The following is a 10,827-nucleotide window of genomic DNA, read 5'->3' as shown; positions in this document are numbered from 1 at the left end:
AAAGAAACTAAATTCACCTTAATATCCAAAGCAGCTTGAACTGTACCAACAAAAAGAGTTACAGTGAAGACAAATTTCTTGTAACCAGTTGGATCCTCCACTGGATCAACTATTTTCTGCACTATGGACGATAATAAGAGAGAAACAAATAATACAGACCCAATCGCTATCTCTCCAACTTCCCATTAGTGTGTAAACCAACGGTGGAACAACAACACCAAGACACAATCATATATTTATCAGTAACTAAAAAAGTACTTAAACAATTAATAAGGATGCTGCAAGAAAGTTACAATATAACATAAGAAATGAAATGATTACATACTGGTCCAACTTCAAAATATTTTGCACCTCACCCGTGGAATACTCAAAACTTGCTCGAGTTAAACCAGACATTAAATTGCTTTTAAACTTCGATAACGTATTCGGAAATGAATAAGTGCCACAGCCATTAATGCCTTCATCCTTTCCCGATCTCTATGTGTTCTCTCATCATCAATATTTATCTGCAAATTTTCAATATCACACCATCAGCAATTTCAGTCCGTAGGGACTAGGTAACACACCTGACATCTCTGCTCCATATGAAATTAAAGCCTCGGCTAAATATTTGCACAACACCACTAAGTCCATAGGGGCTAGATAAAAAATATGCAAGAAACCATAATTGATAAACAAAACAAACAAACCAATACTGATTATAAATGTAGATGTTAACGAAGCAGCTCATGTTCATAATGCAAAACGAAAATGTTAACAAACAAACCCCGTTGTATACGTTGTTCTCCAATTTTCAGTATCATAACTTAAGCTAGATGAATTCACACCCTGAGGGAGGTAACATACAGTACTTAAAGACTCAATCCAAGTGGTCTCCTTAACACACCTAATCCAAATTTCATCCAAAGCACTCATCTCATTTTTCGCAATAGCAGCAGCTGTGGTTAATATCCTTTTCCAATTAAAAACACTAAAATAACCTAAACAAATAAAAAAAAAAAAATTGTAAGAGAAATTGGATTACCTGAAGCTGAGTTTCCCAACGCTCTCTAATGGAGCAACAAAGTTGTAATCACAGCCGGAAGATATCACCACCACCACCACAATCACACTCATTCTCCACCACCACAACAAACAATCAGAACCACCACTATCTTTATCGCCAATTTCATCATTCGAACCATAACCACCACAATTCCATCATCGTTCTAACATTTTTTGATCTACATCATCACTAGTTACAATATTGTTGGAGTTTGAACTGAACTTAAACTACCCAGTAAGACAAAGTCTTAGGACTTAATGGAGCGTTAACAATGTGTGAGTAATACTCGCACATATTACTGTTCACCGAGTATGTTTTAGTAGATAACTATTAGTCCTAGTCTTCAGGAGAGTACCAGTCATGGTTGGAATGCCTATTAACTAGGAGTCAGTTGTGCCATCTTGCAATGTTTAGTGGAGTGTCAGTAGAATAAATCTTGTATATTGCAGCCTATATAAAGGCATCGTTTATATTAATGAATATTGCTAAGAAAGTTTACAACAATGTAGTCTCTGTGAGTTATTTGTTCATTCCTCTCTACTCTCTCTATGCGAAATCCTACATTTGGTATTAGAGCTAGGGTAGAGAGAGAGTTGTTAGAGTACAAAGAGAGGATAGAAAAAATAACTAGAGAGAGACTTTTTTTTTTTTTTTTGTTTTGTTTATGTTGCTAAGGTTTTTGCGAAGCTTCTTGAATCTGTGATTCCTGTGTGTGAGGAAGAAGAAGCTAAAGATTCGGTTCTTAGATACGTTTCCGCTGGTGTTGTAGAAGCATTTTCTCTCAATATTGTCTGCAAGGTGATTTGAAGTTTCAATGGAGTTGATGGTGTTGTCGACTATTTTCATGACTCTACAAATGCTTGTTTTCTTGAGAAGTTATTATGACTAGGGTGATGTGAACAATACTTCTAGCATGAAGAATACGTTATAAAAAAGTACCCATAAGGTGTTTGTTCTTATTACTCAATAGAGTTGGACCTTGAGACAGTACGTTGGGTGGAGCATTTGTTTTTTCAAGGAAGATTGATAGTTTTACAGCAGCTATGGCATCAGCAGAAGAATGGCCATTGTCTTTTTGTGGATATTTATACTTCTAGATGCACCAAATTCCCTGAAGTTGCGCAGGCTGGGTAAGAAAACTTGTCATCTGCTTTTTCCTTCTAAATCTTATGTTTACACTTAATGAATTGGTTATGGCAAGACACCCTAAGTTCGTGGATACCTTTATTAAGATGGTCCAGAAGTATATAAGAGGCAAGTGACTTGGAGGATTATGTCACCTTAATATTCAGTAGTGTTTTGTGTTGTGTTTTTATAACATTTCCTCATATCACAGTACTGTTTAGTAGGCAACCTATAATGTTTGGTATGTGTATAATCTCGTTTGTCGTTATACAATTGTGTTTTCAGTTGTAACGTTTCGACCTGGTTTGTAGGTACATAGAAGGTGAAAGTAGATTCCCTACTCGCAGTGATACAATTAAGATTAAGAAGTTCCTTATGTCTTCGGGAGATTAAGAAGTTCCTTATGTCTTTGGGATTAGTATTTGCTTCTGTGTTTGCGGAATTGAGGTTGCATTTTTTTATGTTTTTCGAATATCATGGGTGAAAGAAATGTATGTTTGAGTGTGTAATACTCAATTTCCGGTTCATGGGCCATTAGAAGACAGACACAAAAGTTGAGTTTGAGACAACACGAAGGTAACCGAAAGTGCAGCGGTCGAGCAACCCGATTATAGCCAGAAGATAAGTTCCATTCATTCATATATTTGTGGAGTTACTGTTCCAGTTAGAGATTTTTCTTATCATTCTTAATGAGTCAGTAAGTGGAGTTGGTACTTATATGGGCTAAAGCATGACAAATATGTTACCTTTAAATTGGTGATTTGTGTTGTTGGCTAAGGTTCTTTCAGTCCAGAATGGTGATGACTGGGTGTGGTACAGTACCATTGGTACAGTGATGTTTCACATTATTTGCTAGGTCTCCTTCACAAGGCGCTGATGTTCCCAAGCCGAAACTATAGGGGTATCTGGTGGCGCAATGTTTTTGTGTAGCATGGTTTTATACATGGCAGTTAATGTATAGTTTAGTTCCTTGATGGTTTTACATAAAGTTCTGAAGTAATGTGGCGGTGATATTCAAATTCCAACAAGAGTTAGATATGGGGTCTTAACTTCATCAGTAAAACAGTCAGCTGTGAAGATCAAGTGGTGATCAGAATGGTGATAGCATTGATCTAATAGTAGTGGTCAAGTGAAGTCGCTAAGGTGGGTGTGCAAGAATTTGTGTACACCATAAAGTGGAGCATTTTTGGTATTGTTGGTTTCTCGTATGGGTAATAATATATTTTATTCTTTTTCTTGTTCATGATAGATGAATTTGTCGGAGACCAAGCAGTGGTCAGATGCGGTAATACAGACCTCTAATGGTCAGATGTGATACTGCAGACCAAGTAATTGTCACTTGTCAGATGCGATAATGCACACCTGTAATGGTCAGATGCGATAGTGAAGATCCAGTTATGTTCAAGTATGGCTTGCAAATGTTTTTTTAGTCGTTGGTAATGATGGGGTGTTGAAGTTTGTTCAGGAAATTGTTCAGGATCTATGAATTAGGTTCGGTTGTGTGGCGCATAAAGTTTGATCAGCAGTATCAGTATGTCTCTCGGGTAGAGAGTTAGAATCCAAGGATACAACCAGAAGTAACAGTGAAGCAAGTTCAACCAGGTACTTGTTGATTTGAGGTGTGAAAGAAACCGAAGTTGATACCAACAATTAAGTTAATGTCATACTAATAGTTGAAGTCATGATCAACAGCAAGAATATTGAACTAGATTCGGGAAGTGTTGCAGCTGCGCTAGTTATGTGGTGGAGAATTTATTTTTTTCTAATTTGAGTAGTTTGAGTTTAAGTGAGGATGTTGGAGTTTGAACTAAACTCAAACTACCTAGTAAGACAAAGTCTTAGGACTTAGTGGAGCGTTAACAATGTGTGAGTAATACTCGCACATATTATTGTTTACCGACTATGTTTTAGTAGTAACTATTAGTCCTAGGCTTTAAGAGAGTACCAATCATGGTTGTAATGCCTATTAACTAGAAGTCAGTTGTGCCATCGTGCAGTGTTTAGTGGAGTGTCAGTAGAATAAATCTTGTATATTGAGCCTATATAAAGGCATCATTTACATTAATGAATATTGCTAAGAAAGTTTACACCAATGTAGTCTCTGTGAGTTGTTTGTTAATTTCTTTCTACTCTCTCTCTATGCCAAATCCTACAAATACCACTACCACCATCAGAAACTTAAACAAGAGAAAGAAGATAATCAATTTAGATATTAAATCTTGGGATCCAATAATTTATGACGATATTCGTCGTCTCTTCCCAATCGATGCGAACAAGTCTTCTGTTACTAACTATTATCTTTTAGGTTTTTTTCAAGCCAAATCAAGTTGAAATAATCCAAATGAATGATGTTTCTGATACTCTATATTAGGTTTTAGAATCTAGTTTCTCGTTGTTTCATCACTTTTAAGTTTTGTAGTTAATCAAGTGAAAACCGATCTAAAACGATTGTTGAAGCGATGGTGGTGGTGCTGGTAAGCGACGATGAAGATAGTGGTGATCGAGTTTCGATTTATTGAGAAGACGAATGAAGTAGAGTTTATATTACAAAAGGTTAAATAAGGAATTAGCAAAACAAATATTTCCTTTTAAAAGGTGAGGGGTATAAATAAGGTTGGTAGGGATATTTATGAAGGTCCATCAAAAGCAGAGCCATTTATTTAATTCCCACATTAATATACAAAGTTTTTCTCCAAAAATACACTTCTTTCATATTTTTGGAAACAAAATTCGTTAGAATCAATTATTATGCAAAACACGTGTGAACATATCATTTTTATGCAAAACACGTGTGAACCCGCATAATAATTGATTTAGAATCAATTATTATGCAAAACACGTGTGAACATATCATTTGTCCCACCTCATTAAAAAACACCCCCATCATAAATTTATCCAAAGAAAATACAGATGGTGTGATAAATATACTAATCTTTTTTTGACAATTCACACGTATTTTACGATTTATTCATTGTACTTTTGTTAACATTGTAACTTGCATTATATTGGTAAATATTTTGAACTTTTGGTCGGATATTATGCATTTAGTTGTCTCTACAAATTATAAAAACTCTTTAAAAATCCAATAAATTTGTATCTTTAAGTCACAACAACTCTCAGAATACTCTCATAAAATCACTATAACATGGGTTACTCAAATGAGATTTCAAATGACTTTCAGGGAGTTCTCAAATCCACTGTTAGTCCATTGAGACTTTTGATGAGTCTCCTAATGTTTCTTGTCATTGGTTAGAGATTTTTTTAAGTCATTTAAATTCTCCGAAACTCCATGTTATTGGATTAGGATTTCATAAGAGTCCCTCCAATATCCCTGTTATTCGAATGAGAATTGAAAGTCACTGATTTATTGTTTTCAGAGATTTGGAGAGACTTTTTTAGGAAAATATGCATGGTAGAAATCTCCCCTCAATAGGTGATATTTCTGGAGACTTGGAAACTTGGGGAATATCTTCTGGTGATTTTTTTTTTTTTTTTTTTGTTGTTGTTGTTGTTGTTTTGTTTGAGCTGATGACCAAGTAACGAGCCATTTGTAGAGTAAACCAGTGGCGAGATTGCCTAGAAAATAAAATGAGTGTGGGATGAGTGAAATAAAAAAAATGAAAACATAGGCATAAGACAACAACGAGATTTATTTTGACAATAAACACGTATTTTACCAGGTATTCATGGTACTTTTGTTTAGATTATAATGTGCATAATAAAGTAACCAGTAGATGTTTTGAACTTTTGATTAGATATTGTACATTTTTTTGTCTCTACAAATCACATACACTCTTTACGAATATCAATCTTTTATCTCTACAAGTCACAAAGACTCTCTAATATACTCTCGGAGAATCACAAGAAGTCTCTATGTTTTTAGAGAATCTCCGGGAGTCACTCAAATAAAAAAACTATGAAAGTCTATATAAATCTCAAATTGACTACCTCCTTATAAATTTCTAGATTTCCAGGGAATCTTCAGGAATCGCTCAATTATAAGTCTATAAAAATCTATAGAATTCTCATTTGACTATCTCCCTGTTAATTGTGAAGATATCCATGTATAATAAGTAAGGCTAAACACCCATCTTAAGAATGGAGTTCTGCCTTTTCAATCCCAACGAAATCTAAATCTCGGACTTTATATTGGGGACAGAACGAGTATAAATTTTGTTACATAAAAACAACAATTATGACGCCAATATGGGACTTGTGGCTTCAATCAGTATAATAAGAGGATATTACCATCTTACGGCCGACTTCATACATGACAACTTCATGAGTTACAAGTTAATCTTAATCTTTAATACATGGAGGAAATTAGAGAGACCCTTTGAATTGTTTCCCTTGAAAAAGAAACTGATGTGAACATATATGGGGAATTAGGGAGGAAATTACGAAGTTAGGTTCCAATTTTCAGCTCAAAATCATTGTGATGCCAGTTTTGGTCGTGTAACGATCAAGCATGTAAGTCTATCATATCGATGAGCATGAAACCGATAGTTGGCAACTTCATCAGGAAGCAATTAAGGGTCTCATAATAACATGTAAAACCTTAAAAAGCGATAACAAACCATGAACTTATTTCAGTTGGAAAGTTGATCCAAACTCAGAGATATCCAGGTTGGAATCTTGATTGACAGAATGTTGTTACAACTAGTGATATTATAATTGCAATACAAAAAAGTTTCAGGCACTCACAATAACTGGCTTTGGCTTATCCCACTTATTCACAATGTCTTTATGGTTGCGAATATGCTGCGGGCATATGTAAAGCAAATCTCGTGCTTCAAAAATCCTACCTTCATTAAAGAATGCCTGAAAAAGGTTGACGTAAGCGGAATTAGATGGATATTCCTTTACAGTCAATGCTTTTAGATATTCCCTGGCGTCATCAACGGACCCGAACTTTGATACATACTGAAGAAATGGATCTTGGAATGGTGGGTAGTTATGCTCCGTCATTGAATACAAAAGCTTAATCGATTCTTCAAATTTTCTTTCTGCTAGAAGATCCTGTATCAAAAACTTATATGTAGCTTGCCACGGCCTTAGATGACCTTGCTCAATCATCTCAACAGCCAAGGTATATGCAGTACTTACCTCCTTAATCTTACACAAACCGGTTACCAAGACTGCCAACAGATCAGCATCAAATTGACAGTTCTTCCGTACCATGTCAGTGTAACATGTTAAAGCTTTATAAACGTCACCCGCCACACAAAGTCCTTGAATTAAAATGGTCCATGTTTTAAGATCAGGAGTGCATCCTTTGCTTTCCATTTCATCCAACATCTGACGAGCTTCCTCTAGTCTCCCTGCTTTAGAAAGTCCGTAAACAACCTGACTGTAAGTGATGTTATCCGGCTCATAACCTGCATTTTTCATGGTTTCCATAATATCCTCTGCTTCATCAAATTTCCCCGCACTCATCAAACACCTGTGAATCCCGTCGTAGTCAGCCTTAGAAAGAGAATGACCTATTGACTCGTGCTTCTTCACAACTCTAAAGACCAAGCTAATTTCAGGGTCGGGGTGCAATGAAATTTGGCGTAACAACGTACGAAAATCTTGAACCGAAGGTTTATGAGGTCCATCCATCATCAACTCATACAGCTCCACAGCATCTTTCATCAACTTAGCCTTATGAAACTGCCTAGCAAGCTTAACATATGTATCAAATTCAATAGCATGACCAACATTCTTCATTTCCTTCATCACATCCCAGAACTTCTCAATTGAATCCTCATGCCCAAGAACCTTAAGAACCGCATTGTAAGTCACAGCATTATGCCTAAATCCCCTCTTGTCTGCAACCCAATAAAAGAACTGTAAACCCTTCAAAGGACACCCACGAAGTCCTCGTAAAATGTGCAACACCGTATCTTCATTTAACAAAAGATTCATATCCTCCAATTTTCCTATAACCTCATCACTCCAATCCAACTCCCGAATAACACCTATAGCAGATTTCACAATAGCATCAACCGCACTCTGTTTAACCCTTTCCTCAAAAAAATCAACAAGAGCATCAGCAACACCACTCAATTTCTCTTTCCTAAGATTCCCCAATATTTTCACATATGCCGCTTCTTCTAACTCACAACCTTCATCAGTCATTTTTTTAATTACAACCAAAAATTCCTTAATAAATTCTTTCTGACCTAAAACTCTTAACATCAAAGTATAAACAGAAGAATTAGGTGTAATACTATCGTTATTATCATACGCCCATTTGAAGAAATTATATGCTTTTATAGGATGGTTTTTACTAAGTTTTCTTAACACATACAGAACGCTTTTATTAGTAGGTTTTGACTTTCTTAATTCGTGTTCAAGTTCATCAGACCAATCATTGTTCATAACTAAATCTACTGTCAAATTCGGTTTTGATGAAAAATATTTTATTTTGTGATCAACATAATTTATACTACTAAAATTAGGTTTTCTAAATAGAGATGAAGAGACATTTTGAGAGAAGTGAGAAAACTGAGTCACCTGGAAATGAGGAGACCGAACTGTGGAAGAGTGACTCAGTAGAACTGAGTTGATTTGTCTGAGTGAAGCTATAATTCCTTTCGCTCTCTTCATGATTAAGGTTTCTCGAGCGCACAAATGAAGCTCTGCGGGTGAAAGGGATTTTCAAGGGTTTTTTCAATATCTTTAAATAAACCGGGCCTGAGTGGTGGGTGGGGGGTGTAATGGTTCCTTTCCAGGGTGAGCATGGGCCGGTATGGACCGGTTTTCACCTCATCTGCATCCAATCCACTTCACCGCGGATTTCAAATTGTGGGAATCATATAAATGACCCTCCTTTTAACGGGTTTCAAAATTACCCTTATGAAGCAACAAATATACCCCTCTCCATCCAAAGTCCATCAAGGGTCCATTAAGGATTCAGCAAGATTACAAATATATCCTTCATATATATTTATTATTCTAAAACCAAAATTCAGTTATCAACGGAAAGAAAAACCGAAAGAGAGAGAAAAAGAGAAAGTGAATCCGTTCTTCATCTGAAAACAGGAAAAAAATTCGAAAATCTTCTCTGAAATCTAGGGTTTTAATCTCCAGAAAAGCTTCTTTTTCTTCTACTGAATCTCTTTTCATCAATTTGATCGTTCGTATCTTTTAATCTCAGATCTGAAAACAGTTTCTCCATCAACAACAGATTCAACAGAAATTTCTCGATCTGTTTTTCTGCAACAAATTGGTAACGGTGATTCGTGATTCGAAGATGAGTAGAAATTTATTTGATATTTGCATGTTCGATTTGTAGTTTCTGAATCTTCAATCGGTTGATTTCAGTTTTACTTGTATTTTCTGTTGCAGAGATCGAGATTTTGGAAGCTTGATTCTACTGGATTGATTGGTTCATTTACATATTATTTGAATTCGAGATCGTTATTCATCTCTTAAACAGGTATTCTTCAATCTCCAATCTCCGGTTTTTGAATTTCTGTTGTTTTATTTAGAATGTCTCATGATTCAATGTAAGGTTTATAATTAATTTTTTCTAGCTTCAATGTGCTTTGCATGAACCAGTTCTCGGGTTTGAATTATTCTAGATAATTTCATAGTGTGGATGAATTATTAGGAGAATTATTTGGATAATACTCATTGTTGAAGAATTATTTTGAGTGAAAAAGCGGGGGTCTAACAACACCACCCAATATTTCGCTTAGCAATCTGTATGGACTAACTCCGAAATACTTTGCTAGAGAATCAACTAGACAGTCAGACTCAATCTAGATAAAAGAATCTCAAGGAGTTAATATATCTCTCTTGATTTGATTTTTACTCAAGCTAAAATCAATAGCGAGTCTTTATCAAATACAAGGAATAACTTGGACGGTACCAAAGACCAATGTCCAAGGATCAATCAACAACCAAAGGTTGGATTTCCAATTGATGATCACAAACGCACAACCTGTATTATTTCAATTATATAAAATATAATGCGGAAAAGAAATAACACACACCAGAAGTTTTGTTAACGAGGAAACCGAAAATGCAGAAAAACCCCGGGACCTAGTCCAGATTGAATACACACAATATTAAGCCGCTACAGACACTAGCCTACTCCAAGCTAACTTCGGACTGGACTATAGTTGAACCCCAATCAGTCTCCCACCGATCCAAGGTACAGTTGTACTCCTACGCCTCTGATCCCAGCAGGATACTGCACACTTGATTCCCTTAGCTGATCTCACCCACAACCAAGAGTTGCTGCAACCCAAAATCGCAGACTTGATAATAAACAAATCTGTCTCACACAGAAAAGTCTATCAAAGGATAAATCTATCCCCCACAGATAAACCCTAGGTTTTATTCCGTCTTAAGATATGAAATCAAGGTGAACATGAACCAATTGATAATCCGGTCTTATATTCCCGAAGAACAGCCTCGATTAATCAATCACCTCTCTACAATCCTTTCTGACTACACAGGCGGTTTGTCGAGGAATCACAAACAGTGAGACGAAGATGTTTGTGACTTCTTTATCTTGCCTATCGGAGAAATCTCACGATCTCAAGCCAATCAAAAATTGTACTCGTACGATAGAAGATGCAAGATCAGATCACACAACTACGATAAAAGAAGTATCGGTCTGGCTTCACAATCCTAATGAAGTCTTTAAGTCGTTAACCTGG

General features: G+C 35.9%; 1 protein-coding gene and 1 long non-coding RNA gene across 2 annotated transcripts; one reads left to right on the top strand and one right to left on the bottom strand.

The window, feature by feature from the left end:
* Positions 1-1,437: 1,437 nt before the first annotated feature.
* LOC113299424 lies at positions 1,438-4,235 on the top strand. Its single transcript, XR_003334895.1, has 2 exons — positions 1,438-2,175; positions 2,482-4,235. It is a non-coding gene; the product is annotated as an uncharacterized LOC113299424 (long non-coding RNA).
* A 2,484-nt stretch (positions 4,236-6,719) lies between these two features.
* On the bottom strand, positions 6,720-8,795 carry LOC113299423 (pentatricopeptide repeat-containing protein At3g48250, chloroplastic-like). Its single transcript, XM_026548440.1, has one exon. The coding sequence runs from the start codon at positions 8,762-8,764 to the stop codon at positions 6,863-6,865; it is 1,902 nt and encodes a 633-aa protein (XP_026404225.1). The 5' UTR covers positions 8,765-8,795; the 3' UTR covers positions 6,720-6,862.
* Between the last annotated feature and the right edge of the window lie 2,032 nt (positions 8,796-10,827).

This window comes from Papaver somniferum, chromosome 7 (genome assembly GCF_003573695.1).
Source record: "Papaver somniferum cultivar HN1 chromosome 7, ASM357369v1, whole genome shotgun sequence".
NCBI classification, from domain to species: Eukaryota; Viridiplantae; Streptophyta; class Magnoliopsida; order Ranunculales; family Papaveraceae; genus Papaver; species Papaver somniferum.
Note: the sequence above shows the minus strand (reverse complement) of the source record. Positions and strands in the feature narration are given on the sequence as shown.